The sequence below is a fragment of the Vulpes lagopus genome, chromosome 10, assembly GCF_018345385.1.
Source record: "Vulpes lagopus strain Blue_001 chromosome 10, ASM1834538v1, whole genome shotgun sequence".
NCBI lineage: Eukaryota > Metazoa > Chordata > Mammalia > Carnivora > Canidae > Vulpes > Vulpes lagopus.
This window is the reverse complement of record NC_054833.1, coordinates 31,743,542-31,765,133: the sequence shown is the minus strand read 5'-3', so window position 1 is coordinate 31,765,133 and position 21,592 is coordinate 31,743,542. Positions and strand designations below refer to the sequence as shown.

General features: G+C 36.4%; 1 protein-coding gene across 7 annotated transcripts in view; it reads right to left on the bottom strand.

Moving 5' to 3' along the window:
- Window positions 1–21,592, bottom strand: part of ARHGAP32 (Rho GTPase activating protein 32) — a 288,412-nt gene that overhangs the window by 103,068 nt on the left and 163,752 nt on the right. For 6 of the 7 annotated variants that reach the window (XM_041770213.1, XM_041770212.1, XM_041770210.1 and 3 more), the window contains one exon: window positions 7,636–7,722. In XM_041770213.1, coding sequence (XP_041626147.1) covers window positions 7,636–7,722 — 87 coding nt within the window. Of the gene's footprint in view, window positions 1–7,088; window positions 7,108–7,635; window positions 7,723–21,592 lie in introns of those variants that run through there. The other variant, XM_041770216.1, reaches the window with a different exon arrangement.

The following is a 21,592-nucleotide window of genomic DNA, read 5'->3' as shown; positions in this document are numbered from 1 at the left end:
AAACATTTAAATGTTGAAAATTAAAGATATAAAGAGAGAACCCTAAAAGAAACAAGAGAAAAGCCAATAAGTGAGTATAAGGACCACCCATATGACCATCAGCTGATTTTTCAGCAGCAAGTTTTCAGATCAGAAAGAAGTGGCATCATATATTCAGGATGCAAAGGAAAAAACCTACAAGAACAGTCTACCAGCAAAGTTTTCATTCAGAATTGAAGGAGAGTTTCCCATACAAGCAAAAATTTTAAAAGTTCAACACTAAACTAACATTACAAGAAATGTTGAAAGGGTTTCAACTGGCTGACTCAGCTGGTGGAGCCTATAACTCCTGATCTTAGGGTTATAAATTTGATCCCCACACTGGGTACAGAGATTACTTTAAAAAATAACATAAAGAAAAACAAACAAAAACTCTTTAAGCAGACTAATCAAGAAAAAAAAGAGAAGAGTCAAGAAAATAAAATCAGAAATGAAAGAAAAGAAGTTACAACTTACACCCCAAAAATACAAAAAATTATTAGACTACTATAATTACACATTAACAAATTAGACAACCTACCAAAAAATGGATAGATTCCTAGAAACATAAAATATTCTATAAAATAAATCTTCCAGATGTTGTTTCTTCTTTTTATTTTTTTTAAAGATTTTATGTATTTATTCATGAGAGACACAGAGAGAGACAGAAAGAGGTAGTGACCACAAGCAGACAGAGAAGCAGGCTCCATGCAGGGAGCCTGAAGTGGGACTCGATCATAAGTCCCCAGGATCATGTCCTGGGCTGAAGGTGGTGCTAAACCACTGAGTCACCCAGGCTGCCTGATGTTGTTTCTTAATCAAGAAGAAACAGAGTATCTGAACAGACCAATTATGTAATGAAATTCAATCAGTATTTTAAAAACTCCCAACAAACAAAAGTCCAGGGCCAAATGGCTTCACAGGTGAATTTGAAAAAAAAATGTAAAGAAGACTGAATATCTAGACTTGTCAATTTGTCTCCAAAAATTGGAAGAAGAAGGAATGCTTCCAAATTCATTCTATGACTAGCATTACCGTGATACCAAAACCAGACAAACACACCGCCATGAAAGAAAATTAAAAACCAATATCCCTAATGAATCTAAATGCAAAAATCCTCAATAAAATATTAGAAAACCAAATTCAACAGTACACTATAAGGATCATACACCACGATCAAGTGGGATTTGACAGGAATGCAAAGATGGTTCAATATTCACAAATAAATTAACATCATGCACCACATTAACAAAATGAAGACTTAAAAAAAATGAAGACTTAAAAAATCATGATCATTTCAATAGATGCAGAAAAAGTATTTGATAAAATTTAATATCCATTCATGATTTAAAAAAAACTCTGAACAAAGTGGGAATAGAGGAAGCATATCTCAAAATTATAAAGGGCATATATTACACTCCTACAAATAATAATATACTCAATGGTTAAAAAAAAAACTGAAAGCTTTTCCTTTAAGATTAGGAACAAATCAAGAATATAATTTCACCACTTTTATTCAACAAAGTACTGGAAGTCCTTGCCACAGCAATCAGACAAGAAAAAGAGATAAAGGGAATGTAAATGGAAGGAAGAAGTCAAACTCAGTATTTGCAGATAACATGGTACTCAAAGATTTCACAGAAAAAACTATTAGAAATAATTAATGAATTCGCTAAAGTTGCAGATACAAAATTAATATAAAGAAATTGGTTTCGGGAAGCCCAGGTAGCTCAGCGGTTTAGCGCCGCCTTCAGCCCAGGGCCTGATTCTGGAGACCTGGGATTGAGTCCCATGTCAGGCTCCCTGCACGGAGCCTGCTTCTCCATCTGCCTGTGTCTCTGCCTCTCTCTCTCTCTCTGTCTCTCACGAATAAATAAATACAATCTTTAAAAAAAAAGAAATTGGTTTCATTTCTATATAGTAATAACAAGCTGGCAGAAAGAGAAATTAATAATCACATGTACAGGGCAGCCCTGGTGACTTAACAGTTTAGCACTGCCTTCAGCCCAGGGCCTGATCCTGGAGACCCGGGATCAAGTCCCACATCAGGCTTCCTGCACAGAGCCTGCTTCTCCCTCTGCCTGTGTATCTGCCTCTCTCTCTCTGTGTGTGTCTCTCATAAATAAATAAATAAAAATCTTTAAAAAAAATAATCACATGTACAATTACATCAAAAATAATAAAACAGGGGATCCCTGAGTGGCGCAGCGGTTTGGCGCCTGCCTTTGGCCCAGGGCACGATCCTGGAGACCCGGGATCGAATCCCACGTCGGGCTACCGGTGCATGGAGCCTGCTTCTCCCTCTGCCTATGTCTCTGCCTCTCTCTCTCCTCTCTCTGTGTGTGTGACTATCATAAATAAATAAAAATTAAAAAAAATAAAAATAATTAAAAAAAAATAATAAAACATCTAGAAATAAATTTAACCAAGGAGGTGAAACACCTGTACTCTGAAAACTATAAGACATCAATGAAAGAAAGTACAGTTGATGCAAATAAATATAAAGATATACCATGCTTATGACTGGAAGATTTAATACTGTTTAAATGTCCATACTACCCAAAGCAATCTATAAATTCAATACAATCCCTATCAAAATATCAATAGTATTTTTCATAGAACTTAAAAAATTCTAAGATTTGTATGCAACCACAAAAATCCCAGCCAAAACATCCTTGAGGAAGAACCTCCAGAAAGCTGGAGGTATCATGCTTCTAGATTTCAAACTACAATTTCAAGCTATCATAATCAAGACAGTACAGTATTGGTACAAAAAGAGACAGAACAGAGTATAAAGCCCAGAAACAAACTTATGCTTATATGGTCAATTAACCTATGACAAAGGAGCCAAAAATATAAAACAGGGAAAAGACAGTCACTTCAATAAACGGTGTTTGGAAAACTGGACAGCTACATGCAAAAGAATGAAACTGGACCACTTCTTTTTTTTTTTTTTAATTTTATTTATGATAGGCACACAGTGAGAGAGAGAGAAGCAGAGACACAGGCAGAGGGAGAAGCAGGCTCCATGCACCGGGAGCCCGACGTGGGATTCGATCCCGGGTCTCCAGGATCGCGCCCCGGGCCAAAGGCAGGCGCCAAACCGCTGTGCCACCCAGGGATCCCTGGACCACTTCTTTATACCGTATACAAAAATAAACTCAAAATAGATTCAAGACCTAAATGTAAGACCTGAAACCATAAAAGTTCTAAGAGAAAACACAGGCAATAAACTCTTTGACATCAGTCTTAGCAATATTTTTTTGAATCTGTCTCCTCAGACAAGGGCAACAAAAACAAATATAAAAAATTGAGAATATGGCACACTAAAAAGTTTTTGTCCAGAGAAGGAAACCATCAACAAAATGAAAAGGCAACCTCCTAAATCTATAAGTGATATATCAAACAAGGGGTTAATATCCAAAATATATAAAGAACTCAAAAATCCAACACACATACACACAGAAAAACAATCTCATTTAAAACATGAGCATGGAACAGGACCTGAATAAACATTTTTCCAAAGACATACAGATGGCCATGAGACACATGAAAAAATATTCAATATTGCTGATCACAGGGAAATACAAATCAAATCCACACTGAGATGTTAATCCCACCTGTCAGAATGGATAGTATCAAAAAGACAAGAAATAATAATTGTTGCCAAGGATACAAAGAAAAGGAAATCCCCATGTAGTGCTGGTGGGCATGTAAATTGGTGGAAACACTGTAAAAAAAATAACATGGGGATTCCTCTAAAGTTTAATAACAGAAATACCATATGATGCAGCAATTCCTCATCTGGCTATTTATCCAAATAAAACAAAGCACTAATTCAAAGAGATGTTGTATGCATCACTATGTTCACTGCAGCATCATTTACAATAGGTGTGATATGGAAGCAACCTAAGTGTTCATTGACAGATGCAAGTAAAGAAGTTATGGAACACAGGTACATGGATTATCACTCAGCCATTAAAAAGAATGGGATCTTGCCATTTATGACAACACAGATAGACAAACCTAGAGCCTGTTATGCTAAGTGAAATAAGTCAGACATAGAAAGACAAACACCTTATCGCTACATTTAAATGTGGACTCTAAAAACTAAAACAAATGAACTAACAACAAAGCAGGAACAGACTAAAAAATACAAAGAACAAACAGGTAACTGCCAGAGGGGAGACAGATGGGGGATGCATGTAATAAGTGAAGGATATTCAGATGTACAAACTTCCAGTTATAAAATAAGTAAGTCACAGGGACATAAAATGCAACATGAAGAATACAGTCAATAATTTTGTCACAATTATGTTTGTTGACAGTTGGTAACTACACTTATTATGGTGATCATTTTGTACTGCATGTGAATGTCAAATCACTATGCTGGTACACCTACAATGAAAACGAAATACAGTATTGTATGTCAACTACAGTAAATTAATTAATTAATGTCTACAGAGAGATTATAATAACATGGAGGAATGCTTTATAAACAAAAAGTTGGGATGCCTGGGTGGCTCAGCAGTTGAGCGTCTGCCTTAGTTTCAGGGCATGATCCTGGAGTCCCAGTATCAAGTCCCAAGTCGGGATCCCTGCATGGAGCCTGCTTCTCCCTTTGCCTATGTCTCTGCCTTTGTCTGTGTGTCTCTCATGAATAAATAAAAAATCTTTTTTTAAAAAGTTATGTAAAGTTATATATGTACCTCTGTATTCAATTATAAAATATAACTATGTAAAACAAAGGAAAAGTATACAAAACTGTAAATAGGCAATCCCAGGGTAGTAGTATTATGGCAATTTTCTTTTTTCTCCATTTCCCATAGTTTCCAAAATTTATATAAGTATTGTTGGCCTAAAAACCCATAAATCCACACTTTTAAATCAGAAAAAAATACACATTGATGTCTTAAAATAAGTACATCTGAATGATATCTAGACTCTCCATTAAAGTCATGCAAAGAAACCTATCAAAAAAAATAAAAATTAAAAAATTAAAAAAAGAAACTTGACTGTCATTCTCAACACATTTCTAGAATTCTTTATTAATATTTATGATATGCTTAGCAGATTTCAGAGCAGCTAATCAACTATAAATCCTATTAGAAAATGACAGAAGAAGAGTGGGGGAAAAAACCCACTAGACTGATGTTCAAATCCTAGTCTTTCTCTTTAATTTTACGACTTTGGGCAAGTTATTAACATTCTTGAGTCTTAGGTTCATCAGCTATAAAATGAAAAACAGACTATTTACCTCACACAGTTGTTGAAAGAATTAAATGCTATACTGCATGTCACAGTATCTGTGAACTAGAAACAGATAATCAAAATGCCTACTAAATATGAATCATTTCAGTATTAAAGATATGGTTTACATTTCTGAATTCACAATTTAACAAAAAATAAAAACTTGAAAGGGTAGAAGCAAAAGCACAATTAAAAGATTCAAAGATAAGACCTAAAACAATCAGTATTAGTTAACTTCCAAAAAGGTGGGAAAAAAAAATCACAGTTGTTTAACTGGCCATTTTCTAAGATTAAAGAACAAGAGTTCTTATTTAAATGGGTTAAATAAAAAGAATTTCAGGTGTACTTTAAAAATTAGAAATTAATGAAAATATGCAATTATGAAAAAAACAGTTTCTGGAACAAATTACATCAGTATGTAATGGTGATCATACATTATCTGAAGACTAAGTAATCTCTTAAATCTATTCGAGATTGTGAATTCCACTGAGATGCAGGAAAAACTGGCAATCAGGAAACTGAAGTCTCTAGTAGTAAATCTTGCTAAGATTTCATATAACTTAGAAAAGCCACATCAGTAATTTGGGCCTCAATTTCCTCATTGGCATATGAGAGGGTGTGATTATGAGTCTCTATAATATTAGTTATTAAATAATATGTGATTGCCACTTAATATGATTTATGGCTGACACATTTGGCAAGAATACAGAAAGTAAGCCATAGGGATGCATCACTGATCACTTACAGTCCTTCAAAGAAGTGTAATGACATTATTATATTGCAGTAACTTACACTTTGGTATAATGAATAGTATATTAAGTTGTCTAAAATTCTTTAAGCAGATTGACAAGATACTTGCAACCAGAAAATAGCCTAACTAGTTAGGTCACTAATTCATGGAAGCATAACCAAGTGACAATTATACATTCTGACATATAGTTCCAAAATACCATGCTTTTGAAGGTCACTTAAGAAAATAGCACAAGTGTTTGTAACATTATGTTTTGCTTATGAGAATAAAACTGTTCACATTGTCAGATCATGAGGATATTAATGGTGAGAAGGACAGATGCTAAAAGATGGTAGGTTACAGAGGGATTAATAAATTCATTACTGACATGCCAATCAAGTACTCTGGATAAAGAAGATATGATTTATATCTATGCATAAACAATGGTTCACCAAAACACACGTGATATTTTCTCTTAAAAATTAAGTCACAAAATAGAAGTATTTTACAAAACATGACATGAAACAGTGATTCAGAGCTGCCTACTTTCTATTAACAATATGAAACTTTGGCCATCTTATTTTTATACAAGCTAAATTCAATTTCCAATCTCATATTCTGATACCTAGAAATAAAAGCATTTAAGTCTGAAAGGTTGTTGTTTTTTTTTTTAAAAATCACTAAGACTAAGAACTCAGGTATTTCCTATATGAGGTAAGCATTAGACCTCTCAAGATTATGTAATTTTTAACTTCAGGTACAGGAATAATAGTTTTTGAGGGGAAAAAAAAAAACAAAAAACACAAATGCCCCTTTCCCAAGGAAAACTAAAAGCTTTGTACAAAAGAAAACTTTTTGCAAAAACAATTACTTTACAATCACTAATTCTAAACTAGACATAAGGCCTAATGAAAGTGAAGTAAGCAAAGGAGCTAAACTACTTACTTGGTGGAGGAAATAATGCTACAAATGACCTACTTCAAATCTCATTAAGAGAAGTCCCGGTAATTATCCTCACAAAAATTCTAAAACTAAGAGTCAAGAAACAGACTCCTTCTACAACATATACACACATACACAGGCTACATACTGTATAGTGAGGCTTCCTTCCTGGTAGAAAAGTGAGCATCTCAGGCAGAGAAAACTGAAACTACGTTTGCCCTTTCACTCTAATAGATGATGAGTAACTGATTAATTTAATCTTTGTCATCAAATAAACGGTGTATTTCCTTTACTCTTACAAGAAGAGTTTTAAGTTTGTAAATTAAATATCTGCAGGACTTATTCTATTAATTGCTTCAATTCTGAGTACATGCAGAATTGCCAATATGACAGGGAGAAAGAATGAAACGAAACATCTGTGTTACCATAGTCACTGTTATTCATCCACAAATGTCTAAAGCCTTAAAAACTTTCTAAACTTGCAGAGATAAGAGAGGCAAGTAACAATGCTAAACTGTGCATTCCATCAATTTTGTATGAACACATAACTCTTTTTTAAAGGACTCCATTTACTTTCTTAACAATAGTTATGCACAGTCCAATTTCATTTCAATATCATACAAGTATCTTTCTGTGAATTCTATTAGATGCCATACAAAATGCATTAAAAGGAATCTATGCATCCACAAAATTACCTGACAAGCAATGTGCACGAGGTAGACCAGCTCTTTAGATTCACAGCCATTTTTCGTTACTTCATTCTGTTCTTCTGAAAGGGACAGCTACGTCAAAAAAAAAAAAAAGAGAGAGAGAAGAGAAAGTCATGATTAATGAGTAAGAATAAACTAGGCATTCAGTAATACTTGAACCCTCACATCAACACTGTAAGTTATGCCTTTCAAGGGAACTCTATTGCTTATGGAAGATAAAGAATTCAGGATGTTTTAAAAAAATATGTTTCTAAGAATTTTCTTTGTAGTTTAAAGTAGCACAAACTGCATAAGAGTAGTAAATGAAATACCTTCATTCAAGAGCAGGTCTTCACTCCCCTAATTTATTTAGCACATTTGTGGGCAGGCTCTGAGAGACAGCACGACCAACTAGTTAAAGGAGAGCTCATGCTCTATTGGAAGATATTGGAAACTGGCTTCCCAGAGAACAGGTGGGCACTGCACACATGTGTCACTTCAGACTTATTATGTATATCTACACATCAGGTTTTATTTTATTTTTACTTGAACAAGAAGCTACAATTTAGAAACTCAGTTGCTTCATATTGAAAACGCAGATTTCTAGCTTCTATTGAAAAATCAGAAAATCTAAATTATTGGACCTGTATTCTCACATAAGAATGGCTGGAACTGAAAAGTGACCAAACCCTTTAAATGAGGCATGCACTCTCCAAGACTTTGGCACCAGGATCTCAGCTGAATGGTAACTATCATTCTTCATGCTGTTTGCTTTGTTATTTTAACATACACTATTCTCTTCCTGCATTTATATTACATATTTGTCCCATCTAAGGTTGTAAATTTGCAAACTCTGCTCTAAAGACAGACAGCCCTGAGTTCAAAAGTGTCACTAACTAGCTGTAGAATATTGACCTACCTACTTAATCTCTCATCGGGAAAATGAAAATGATTAACAACACCTATTCTGCAGTTTGTGAGTAGCAAATGAGATAACGCATTTAAAGCGTTCACCAAGATGCCTACTACTCATAAGTACTTAATGTTACTTATCATTATAGTTAATATTATAAAAAAGAAAAGATAGACACATCCTCTATTTTTGAGAGCAGTATCACTAAAGTACTTTTAAAAACACTCTGGTATTTTTTTTTTAATTGAAGTTGATTCAGTCTAGTATACTAGAGTTGGGGTTTTCCACTAACTAGGAAGTTGAGATTTTTTTTTTTTTTTTAAGATTTTACTTATTTACTCATGACAGACACAGAGAGAGAGAGAGAGAGAGGCAGAGACACAGGCAGAGGGAGAAGCAGGCTCCATGCAGGGAGCCCAACATGGGACTCGATCCCAGGTCTCTAGGAACACACCCCAGGCCGAAGGCGGCGCCAAACCACTGGGCCACCGGGGCTGTCCAACACTCTGGTATTAAGCAGAAGTTCACAAGGTAATGATCATTCATTTTCAAACCAGCCCAAGTAAGCCAGATTTAACTATAAAACCATACTTTCAACAAAAGAATTAGGGGTAAGAAAAAACCTAAATGAACTAAAAAAGGAAGGTGACAAGACATTGATGAGACAGAAGAGACTCATGGACATGCTCAGAAGCCTGGTTAAGGTGCAGGAAGATAAAGAATCTATACTAGACCGGGTAAGGAGAAACTAGCCAAACCTTGAAGACTGCATGTGGACTGGAGTGATGAACGAAAATTCCAAGGAAAACCTTGTAGCAAAGAGTCAACGCCTACCCAACCCCAGAGCAGTGCACCAAAGGCTGGGGGAAGAGCAGGAGCACGGAGTGAGGTGAACTTGTGAAGGGTGTGGAGCACCTCAGCACATGCAGCTAACTGCTGTGGACGGGGAGCACAGCAAGAAAGCTCAGAGAGGGTCTTTGAGGCATTCAAGATATTCAAAAACTGAAGGCTGGAGGAGGCACAGAAAAGCCCTGAGAAACACCATGGAGGCAAACCAGGGCTTCAGAGAGAGCTCTATGCCATGGTCCGCATCCGCAGTAGGGGAGACAGAAGAGAGCTCTCGTTTGGCACAGAAGCTTGGGGATAGGACTGGAGAAAAAAGACAACTAGCAGCCAGGCAGTAAAGAAGAGGGAGAGAAAGAGCATGCTTTTCCTCAATTCAGAAAACTAGTGGCTGAGCAGTAAAGCACAAAGAGATCTTTAGATACCTCACCAATTTTTAATTCCCCTCAATGGAGGGGGTACAAAACAACTACTGGATATCCAAACCGTAAGGAAGAGTATATGATTTTAAAATGTCAGTAACCACAGAAGAAATAAAGACTAGAAATAAAATCAACCTTCTTAATCAGAACTAGGGCAGAGAGGAGAATGAGGACAGAGAGAAGAAACTCCTTCAAAATGGGCAAAAAGACTGGAGGGCCTCACAGCAAAGAAGGATGGTCAGGTGTTATCAATAAAATGGTGGAGTAGGCAACTCCGAACTCCATTCCCTTCACAGACACATGAGAAAACAAGCAAAAACTCTCAGAATCAATTTTCTCAGTAATCTAGAATACGGCAGAAGGTTTACAATCACCATGAGAACACTGAATCAAGGAAAAAACCAACTTATAACTTGCAGAAAAGCTTTGCGGTATCCTTCCCTGCCATGGCCCCATGCCTTCCCATCTCAGCAGCACTCCTGCAGGTAGCAGCTCTAGTTCCCAAGGTGAACCTTCTTCCCTGGGTCCAGAAAGAGTAGCAAACTCTTAGCATCATTAGCAAATTCTTGTAGCTGTCTGTTCTGATCTGTCTGGCAACTACATGAAGAGTTGACACAAGGGACATGTCTCTTTTTCACCTAACTTGGAACTCATTCAGGGATTTTAAAAAAACAGCATTGCTAAAATACTGTAAAGTGAACTAAAAGGCTTCAGTCACCTAAAGCAAGACTATACTTAAGACATAGACAGTTTAACAGCCAGGAGAAGGAGGTGAGGAGAGAAGTTCTTGGGAAATGAGAGTATTCAAACATGTCTGTGTAAGCTGGGGTATTGAGAAAGCCATGATTACATTCAGGGTAGCTTACATGCACACCAGACATAAGGATTTCCTTATTTCACCTCCACTCTCCAACCTAAGACAGAGCTGTAAAGAGCCTGGTTAATTGCTGAATGCGTGCCTCAGCACAAAGGAAATGTGCAAAGACTCACTTATTATTTATTTTCTTTATTTTTTATTTTTAGTTCTTGGCATTCAAGGAATTCCCTGACAAAACACTATCTGAACACAAGTAAAAGAAGAGACGTCAGTGAGCCCATAGGACATGGAACACAATCTTTTCAAAAACTTTCTGGAAAAGTCACTAAAAACAGAGGCTGCAACCCTCAGGATCAAAACCAGCAAACCTGTGGTCAGGGACAGAATCTGATTTCCACAGTTACCACATTGTAACATCCAAATGTCCACTATGCAACAACAACAAAACTCACAAACTATACAAAGAAACAGGAATGCATGTTATAGGCCATTCACAAGGAAAAAAAAAAGCTATAAACCAGTGGAAGCTATCCCTGAGACACCCAAATATAGGCCTTAACAGATCTTCAATGTACTTTATAAAACACGCTCAAAGAGCAAAAAGAACTAAAAACGAAACCTGAAAAACAATGTATAAATAAATGAAAATATCAATGATGAGAAAGGAAGTAAAAAAGGGAACAAAAAACAAATTTGAGGAATGACTAAAAACTCTTACTAGAGGGATCTAAGTACTATAACTAAAAATTCACTAAAGGGATCAACAGCGGACTTGAGAAAGAAGAAGAATCAGCTGACTCAAAGATAAGTCAAAATACGGGTTTCCCCCACTCTCCAAAAGTAGAGCATTCCTCTGAAACCTTTAAAAGGCAAAATGGTATAAAGTGAAGAGTATCCTCTACTTTCCAAAAGTCTGCATTATGCCACCTTACTTTTATGAAAGACCTCTATTAGTTAATACCTGTTTTTGCCAATTGAAAGAGATCAAAAAATGATTTTCACACTTATGAAAATAGCCACTACTGTACTAACATAGGTCTTCATCAAAGCCAAGGAGTATAAAGGAAAGTTTCAGAAAACAAGAGAAACCTGTATAACCCAAAGAACAGAAAGAAAAAGAAATTTTATTTATTTTTTTTTTAAAGAATTTTATTTTATTTTATTTATGATAGTCACAGAGAGAGAGAGAGAGGCAGAGACACAGGCAGAGGGAGGAGAAGCAGGCTCCATGCACCGGGAGCCCGTCGTGGGATTCGATCCTGGGTCTCCAGGATCGCGCCCTGGGCCAAAGGCAGGCGCCAAACCGCTGCGCCACCCAGGGATCCCAAGAAAAAGAAATTTTAAAAAGTGAAATGTTACACAGGAACCAGTAGGATATTTTCAAGAGACCAAAACATGCATTATGAAAATCCCAGAAGGAAAAAGAGAAAGACATAAGGAGATTATATGAGTAGTGACATCAAGAAGATGGAAGAATCAGAAAACCCAGACTCTAGACCCCCTGCACAGAAACAGAGATAAGCAACTATCAACACACAAGAATATCTTTGTGAAATTCTAGAACTTGGGAGGTGAGGCCAACACAAACACTTGGATGACAAAACCTGGGAAAACTCACATGAGAAGGGAAAGCATAGTTTCACGATGACTATCATCCCTTTCTGACTATCATCCCTTTCGCAGGCCAGCACAGCACCACACTAAAGGATTCTGTAGGATTCCCTACGGCTATGGCTTTTCTTTGGGGGGGGGGGGTGTGAAAAAGAGCCCTAGAGAGATATCCAGCTTCCCTAATGCTGAGGAATGAACTTCAGGAGGCTCACCTCTGTCTTGCCTCACAGGGAACACTGAAGGAACTGGCAGGAGTAGACCACATGGGGCCACCTAGTAACAAAGAACGGGGATGGGGATACAAAGCAACCAGGCAATGGATATTGGTGGTAGCACATGTCCCTGCCAGCAACCTCACCTGATAAGAAAGTCCCGCCTGAAGCTCTGCCGATCTACAGAGACAAAATGGTGGCCAGGTAAGCTCAGGAGATACAATCATCAGTTTCAGCTGATTGGAGCTCCCAATCAACGGACCATCCAATCAGAAAGAATAGTCAGTGACACTACCAGACTCCAAAGTCTGGCCTCCAGGCTGCACTCTGATGCAAGGCACAGCCTGTGGGCCTGCCCAGCCTGGGAGGCCAGCAAGTGAACAACTTGATCAGGCACAGCCAGAAACTCTAACCAGTAGAAAATCCAACCAGTTATCCTGCCCAAATAGAGCAAAAGATGTGTATACCATCTATCATTACACAGATCAGCCTGTGTCCCTTCCCAAAAGCACAGAGAGCCTTCAGCCTTCCTCAATCACTGAATCCCAGCCTGCAGACCCACCTGAATACAAACACCAGTCTGATACGACTTGGCTATTCAGTGCAAACTGTGACCACAACTGACCAGGGATGATTACTGAGCCCAGCCTGCTTCTCTGCAATCCAGCCCAGCAAGTGGTCCTACCTGATAACAGAGCCATGCTGGATCCTACCTGATAACAGAGCCACTTGACCTCAAAAATTGTGCAGGGACCTCACCCATCAGAGATCCCAGCAGCAAGTACCGCCTATCTACAGATGCTACCAGCTGAGTCATTCAAACTCAGAAGCTAAGGTGACTCTTCAAAGTCTTTCCCTATCAAAAGAACCTATAAAACCTGGAAGAGGAAACTACTTCCTCAAATGAACAAACACCAGTGCAAGAAGATAAGGATCATGACAAATCAGGGCAACATGACATCACCTAAGGAATAAATATCTAATAAGCGGTCCCAAAAAAGAAACATCTAGGAGGTAACAAAGAGTTCAGAATCTTTTTTTTTTTTTTTTTTTAGAATAATCATCTTAAAGAAATTTAGTGAGGGGCACCTGGGTGGCTCAGTGGTTGAGCCTTAGGCTCTGGTTGTAATCCTGGGGTCCTGGGATCAAATCCCGCATCAGGCTCCCTGTAGTGAGCCTGCTTCTCCCTCTGCCTATGTCTCTGCCTCTCTCTCTGTGTCTCTCATGAATAAATAAATAAAATCTTTTTTAAAAATTAGTGAAATACCAAATCTTTGGTATTGTGAAATACCATCACTTTGTCTCTTTTTTTTCTTCCTCGTAAAGGTAAATAGAGAGGGGGAGAGAGAGAGAGAGAGAGAGAGAGAGAGAGAGATACAAAACTAAAGAAACCTAGGAAAACATTACATGAACAAAATGAGAAGTATAAAACGCAGAAATGATTTTTTTAAAAATCCTAGAAAGCACAGAGCTAAAGAATATAATGACTCCGTTGAAAAATTCAATAGAGAATGTCAACAACAGATTCAATCTCAAGTAGAAGAAATAATCAATGAACTTAAAGACAAGTATTTTGAAATTATCTAATCAGAAGAACAAAAATAAAAAGAAATGAAAAAGAATGAAGAAAGACTACAGAACTTATAGGATACATTAAGTGCAACAATACATGCATGACTGGAGTCCCAAGAAAAGGAGAAAGGGGGGCAGAAAGTATATCTAAAGAAATAATAGCTGAACACTTCCCAAATTGAAGAAGAGATATAGATATCCACGTATGTGAAGCTCAAATATCACCAAATGTATTGAACCCAAAGAGGATCTATTATAATCAGCCAAAAATCAAACAAAAAGAATTTTCAAAACAGCAAGAAAAGAGAGAATTTCATGTACAAGGGAATTCCCGGAGTTATCAGATTTTTCATCAGAAATTTTGCAGACCACAAGAGAGTGGAATAATATGCTCAAAGTTCTAAAAGAAGAAAACTGACACACAAGAATATTATACGCGGCAAGCTGCCCATCAGAAATGAAGGAGATATACTTCCCAAACAAATAACCACTGAGGGAGTTCACTGCTATACCTGCATTACAAGAAAATCTAAAGAAGTTCTTCAAGCTAAAATGAAAAGGCACTAAAACTCAAAATAAAAGTAAACTCAAAATAAAGGTAAATACATATTCAAATTCAAAATTCTCTACTATTGAGAAAATGGTATGCAAATCAATTTAACTTATAAAAGTTGAAAGACAAATTAAAAATGACTATAGCCACAATAGCTTTTAAATAGATACCAAATATAAAAAGATATAAGTTGTAATAATAGTAACCTAAAATGTGAGACAAAGAAAAGGACAGTTTTTCTATGTAATCCAACTTAGGTTCTAATCAGCTTAAAATAGGGTATCATATGTTATTTTATGTAAACTTCATAGTAATCACAAAGAAAGTCTACAGTAGATACAGGAAAGAGAAGAAAGGAAACAAAATATAATGCCACAAATACTCATCAGATCACCAAGGAAGATGGCAAAAGAAAGAAGGTATAAAAAAAAAAAAAAAAGGAACTATGGTCAAACAGAACAATTAACAAAATGTCCTGAAGTATCAATAATTATATTTTGTATTAGTTGATTTATTTAAAATGAAATCTGTGAGGTCAAAGTCAATGAGATCAATGTTATAAGCTCGATGAGCAAATTCTAGACCCATGAGAAATAGTTTATAATCTTTTAAGCGAACAGTTTTCTGTATCAAACATTCTAGACAAACACAGTCACCTAAAACAAGCTTAACAGAAATTGCAGTTATTTTACAGATGATGTCACTGTAAACTTTTTAAAATCAGAATATCACAGCAGAACTTCTTACAATCTAGTCAGAAATCAATTTCATGATAAAATAACTAGTAGAGATTTAAATTTAAGGCAAATCTTTATCCTTCCTAATTGCTGTTCTATCTATATGTTGTGGCTTGACAGTTACACTCTGCTATACTTCATTACAAAAACAAAAGCATGTCAATTTTTTTTAATTTTAGGCTTTTTAAAAATTAAGACTAAATTAAAGTAGTTGGGACTTCTGCTCTTCTATTTTTGGACCAGTATCCAGTTAAACCAGCCAGGGCAAATAATTCTCTCTTTGACTCTTACAGATATTCAAAACAGTCTCACCCCTCCCTTCCAATCACTTCGTTCCTCATCCCTATATCCTTTGCCTAGCTCACTAGGCTCAAATCCCCAAGTCTAACTGTTGATTTGTTTCACCCACATACTTTCTTAAAATTTCATTGTAGTTAACATACAGTGTTATATTAGCTTCAGGTGTACGATACGGTGACTCAACAATTCTATATGTTATTCAGTGCTCATCAAGATAAGTGTACTCTTAATCCTCTTCCCCTATTCCACCCACCCACCCCCACCTCACCTCTGGTGACCATTGATTTGTTCTCTTAGTTAAGAGTTTGTTTTTCACTTTGTCTCTTTTTTTTCTTCCTCATTCTCTTGTTTGTTTCTTAAGTTCCATATCTGAGTGAAATCATATGGTATTTATCTTTCTATAACTAACTGGCTTATTTCACTTAGTATTATATTCTCTAGATAAACCCATGTTGTTACATAAAGATTTCACCCTTTTGATGGCTGAATTACATTTGTGTGTGTGTGTGTGTGTGTGTGTCACCCCTTCTTTAATCATTTATCTATCGATGGGCATGAGTAGCTTCCGTAGTTTGGCTATTGTAAATTAGCTGCAATAAATATAGGGATGCATATACGCCTTAAAATCAGTGTTTTCGTATTCTTTGGATAAATACCCAGTACTGTGACTACTAGATCATAGGTTAGTTCTAATCTTAATTTTTTGAGGAACCTCCACACTGTCTTCCACAATAGATGTACCAGTTTGCATTTCCACCAATTGTACACAAGGGTTTCTTTTCCTCCACATCCTTGTCAACATTTGTTTCTTCAGTTTTTGATTTTAGCCATTCTGGCAGGTGTGATGTGATATCTCACTGTGGTTTTGATTTGCATTTCCCTGCTGATGAGTGATGTGGAGCATATTTCCATGTGTCTGCTGGCCATCTGGATATCTCCTTTGAAGAAATCTCTGTTCCTGTCTTCTGCCTATTTGTAACTAGATTGCTTGGGTTTTTTTGGTGTTGAGTTCTATAAGTTCTTTATATATTTTGGATACTAACACTTTATTGGATAGATCATTTGCAAATATTTTCTCCCATTGAGTAGATTATCTTTCAGTTTTATTGATTGTTTCCTTTGCTGTGACAAAAAGTGTTTTATTTTTATATACTCCATATGGTTTAGTTTTTGTTTCCCTTGCCTCTGGAAACAAGAAAGATGTTATTGTTATAGCTCATATCAAAGAAATTACTACCTGTGCTCTCTTTGAGGATACTTATGGTTTCAAGTCTCACATTTAGGTCCTTACTTCATTTTGAATTTATTTTTCTGGATGGTGAAAGAAAGAGGCCCAATTTCATTCCTTTCCATGTAGCCATCCATTTTTCCCAACCCCGTTTGAAGGGCCTTTTTTTCCCCACTGCGTATTCTTGCCATCTTCGTTGAAGATTAGTTGACCATGTAACTGTAGGTTCATTTCTGTTCCATTGATCTGTGTCTCTTTTTGTACTAGTACCATAAGGTTTTAATTACTGCAGCTTGAAGTCTGGAATTTTGATACCTCCAGTTTAGTTTTTTGTTTACAAGACTCCTTTGGCTATTCAGGGTCTTTTGCAATTCCACACAAATTTTAAAACTGTTCCAGTTCTGTGAAAAATGCTATTGGCATTTTGATAAGGATTGCATTAAATGTTTAGACTCTTCCTAGTAGTATATACATTTTCTTAAAATATTTTATTTATTTATTTATCTATTTAAGAGAGCAGAAAGAGATAGCACAACATGAGCGGGGGAGGGGCAGAGGAAAAGCAGACTCCCCACTGTGCAGAGCCTGATGTGGGCTCTATCCTAAAACCCTGGGATTATGATCTGAACCCAAGGCAGATACTTAATCTGAGCCACTCAGGTGGTGCCCGACAATATACACACTTAAACAATATTTTTTCTTCCAATCCATGAGCCTGGAACATCTTTCCATTCTTTGTCTTGCCATCAATTTCTTTCATCAGTGTTTTATAATTTTCAGAGTATAGGTCTTTCACTTCCTTCCTTACTTTTATTCCTAGGTATTTTGTTATTTTTGATGCAATTGTAAATGGGATTGTTTTCTTAATTTCTCTTTCTGCTGTTTCATTATTACTGTTGAAATCTGTTGGATTTCTGTAAATTGATTGTGTATCCTGTGACTTTACTGAATTCCTTTATCAATTCTATGAGTATTCGGGAATCTTTAGGATTTTCTATATATAGTATCATGTCTTTTACAAAGAGTGAATGAAAGTTTAATTTTTCCTTACCAACTTGGATGCCTTTAATTTCTTTTTGTTATCTGATTGTTCAGTTTTTGTGGCTAGAACTTCCAGTACTATGTTGAATAAAAGCAGTGATAGTGGACATCCCTGTCTTGTTCCATCCCTGTCTGTTTCCCCCAGTGAGGATGTTCACTGTGGTTTTTCATATATGGCCTTAATTACTAGAAGTATGCTCCCTCAAAATTTACTTTGTTTTTTTGTTTTTGTTTTTTTAAATTTACTTTGTTGAGGGGTTTTAGCAGGGATGGATGTTGTACTATGTCAAATGCTGTCTCTGCATCTACTGAAATAATCATATGGTTTTTATTGTTTCTCTTATTGGTGTATCACATTGATTTGCAAATACTGAACCCCTCTTGCACCCCAGGAATAAATCCCACTTAATTGCAGTGAGTAACTTTTTATTGTATTGCTGTGTTCAGTTTTCTAATATGTTGGTGAGAATTTTTATATCTATATTCATCGGAGATACTGACCCGTAGTTCCCTTTTTGGTGGTGTTTTTATCTGCCTTTGGTATCAAGGTAATACTGGCTTCATAGGAATTGGGGAGAAAAAAAAAGGAATTGGGGAGATTTCCTTCCTTTTCCATTTTTTGGAAAAGTTCGAGAAGAATAGGTATTTTTTCTTCTTTGAATGTTTGAGACAATTCACCCGTGAAGCTGTATGGGCCTTAATTTTTGTTTGTTGGGAGAGTTTTGATTACTGATTCAATTTTACTGCCCCAGTAATTGGTCTCTTCAAATTTTCTATTTCTTCCTGCTTCAGTTTTGGTAGCTTATATATTCCTAGAAATTCAACCATTTCTAGTCTGTCCAGTTTGAGGCATATAATTATTCATAATATTCTCTTACAATTGTTTGCATTTCTGTAGTGTCAGTTGTTATTTCTCCTCTTTCATTTCTGATTTCCTTTATTTGAAGTCCTCTCTTTTTGATGAGTCTACTTAGAGGTTTATCAATTTTGTTGATCTTTTCAAAGAACCAACTCCTGGTTTCATTGAGCTTTTCTACTGGGTTTTTTTGGTTTCTGTATCATTTATTTCTGCTCCAAACTTTACTATTGCCTTCCCTTCTGCTCATTTGGGATCTTGTTTTTTTGTTTTTTTTTTAATTTTTTTTTAATTTTTATTTTATTTACGATAGTCACAGAGAGAGAGAGAGAGAGGCAGAGACACAGGCAGAGGGAGAAGCAGGCTCCATGCACCGGGAGCCCGACGTGGGATTTGATCCGGGTCTCCAGGATCGTGCCCTGGGCCAAAGGCAGGCGCTAAACCACTGTGCCACCCAGGGATCCCCTCTTGTTTGTTTTTTTGTTTGTAAAGAGTAAGGTTAGGTTGTTTGAGATTTTTCTTGCTTCTTGAGGTAGGTCTGTACTGCTATAAACTTCTCTCTTAGCTTTTACTGCATCCCAAAGATTTTGAGCCATTGTGTTTTCATTTTCATTTCTCTCCATGTAATTTTTTATTTCTTTTTTTGATTTCTTGGTTGACCCACTCATTGTCTAGTAGGCTGTTATTTAACCTTCATATATTTGTGCTCTTTCCAGATTTTTTCCTGTGGTTGATTTCTAGAATCATAGCATTGCAGTCAAAAGACATGCATCGTATGACTGATCTTTTTTAATTTATTGAGATTTATTTTGTGGTCTAGTATGTGAGCTATTCTGGAGAATATTCTGTGTGCACTTGAAAAGAATGTATTCCGCTGTTTTACAATGGAATGTTCTGAATATATCTGTTAAACCCATCTGGTGTAGTGTCTCATTAAAAACCACTGTTTCTTGTTGGTTTTATGTTTGGACAATCTGTCCATTGATGTAAATGGGGTATTAAAGACACCCATTATTATCATATTGCTATCAATTAGTTCCTTTATGTTTGTTATGAACTGTTTTATGTATTTGGGTGCTCCTATATTGGTGCATAAATATTTACCATTGTTATATCTTCTTTTTAGATGGTCCCTCCCATTATTACATAGTGTCCTTCCTTGTTTCATTACAGTCTTTGTTTTAAAGTCTATTTTGTCCAATAAAGGTACTCCTATCTTGGCTTTCTTTTCCTACCCACTTACATAATAAATGTTTCTCTATCCACTCACTTTCAAACTGTATGTGTCTTCAGGTCTGAAATGGGTCTCATATAGGTAGCATATAAATAGGCCCTACTTTTTTTATCCATTGAGTTACCCTATGTCTTTTGATTTAAGCATTTAGTCCATTTACATTTAAAGTAATTACTGATAGGTAAGTATTTATTGCCATTTTGTTACTTGTTTTGTGGTTATTTTTGTAGTTCTTCTCTCATGGTTTACTGGCTCTCTTTGTGAAACACTTGAACTCTCTTCTCTTTATTTTTTCCATGTCTATTACTGATTTCTGGTTTGTGGTTACCAATAGGTTTGTATATAAAATCTGCATACAGCAGTCTCCATTAAGTAGATGGGACACTTAAGTTTGAACTCATTCCTTACTCCTCTCCTCCACCCCATGTTTTAGGTATATGGTTATCATAGTTTACATCTTTTTATTTTGTGAATCCCTTGACTGATTTTTACACATATACTCATTTTCACTGCTTCTGTGCTTCCTACTTTTCTTACTTATGGTCTTTCCCTTCCACTGAACAAGTCCCTCTTTAACATTTCCTGTAGGGCTAGTTTAATGGTCATGAACTCCTATAACTTCTGTTTGTCCAGCAAACTCTTCTTCTCCTTCTATTCTGAATGACAGCCTTGCAGGATAATGTACTCTTGGCTGCAGGTTTTTCCTTTTAGCACTTTGAATATATCACATCACTCACTTCTGGCATGCAAAACTGCTGTTGAAAAATCCACTAGCAGCCTTAGGGGGTTTCCCTTATATATGTCAGTCTTCTTTTCTCTTGCTGCTTTTAAAATTCTCTTTTTATCACTACTTTTTGCCATTTTAATTACTATGTGTCTTGGTGTGAACCTCCTCAGGGTGATTTTGGGGTTCTCTGTACCTCTTGAAACTGGAATTCTGCTTCCTTCCCCAGATTTGAGAAGTTTTCAGCTATTATGTCTTCAAATAAACTTTCTTCCCACTTTTCTCTCCCTTCTTCTGGGATTCCTATAATACAAATGTTATTTTGCTTGATGGAGTCACTGAGTTCCCTAAGTCTACTCTCATTTTGCATAATTTTTTTCTTTCCACCTGTTCAGCTTGACTACTTTCCACTACTCTGTCCTCCAGTTTGCTGGATTCATTTTCTGCTTCTTTTAGTCTGCTATTTATTTCATTTGATGTATTTTTAATTTCATTTACTGTGTTCTTCATCTCCGATTGGTTCTTCTATAGGTTTTTGTTAAGGGTCTCACTGAGGTCCTCCACTCTTTTCTCAAGTCCATGAGTATCATTATGATTTTTATTTTAAGTTCTCTATCAGGCACATTACTTATCTCCATTTCACTTAGGTCTCTTCCTGAGGTTTTGATCTATTGTTTCATTTGGGACATATTCCTCTGTCTCATTGTGTCTAACTCTCTGTGTCTGTTTCTGTGTGTTAGAAAACTCAGCTACATCCCCTACCCCTGAAAGTAATAGCCTCATGAAGAAGAGATCCTGTAGTACCCTACAGTGCAGTATTCCATGTTACTGGTACCTGGTGCTTCCAGGGTGTCTGCTAAGTGTATTGCATACACCCTGTTATTGTGCCTGGGCTGCTAT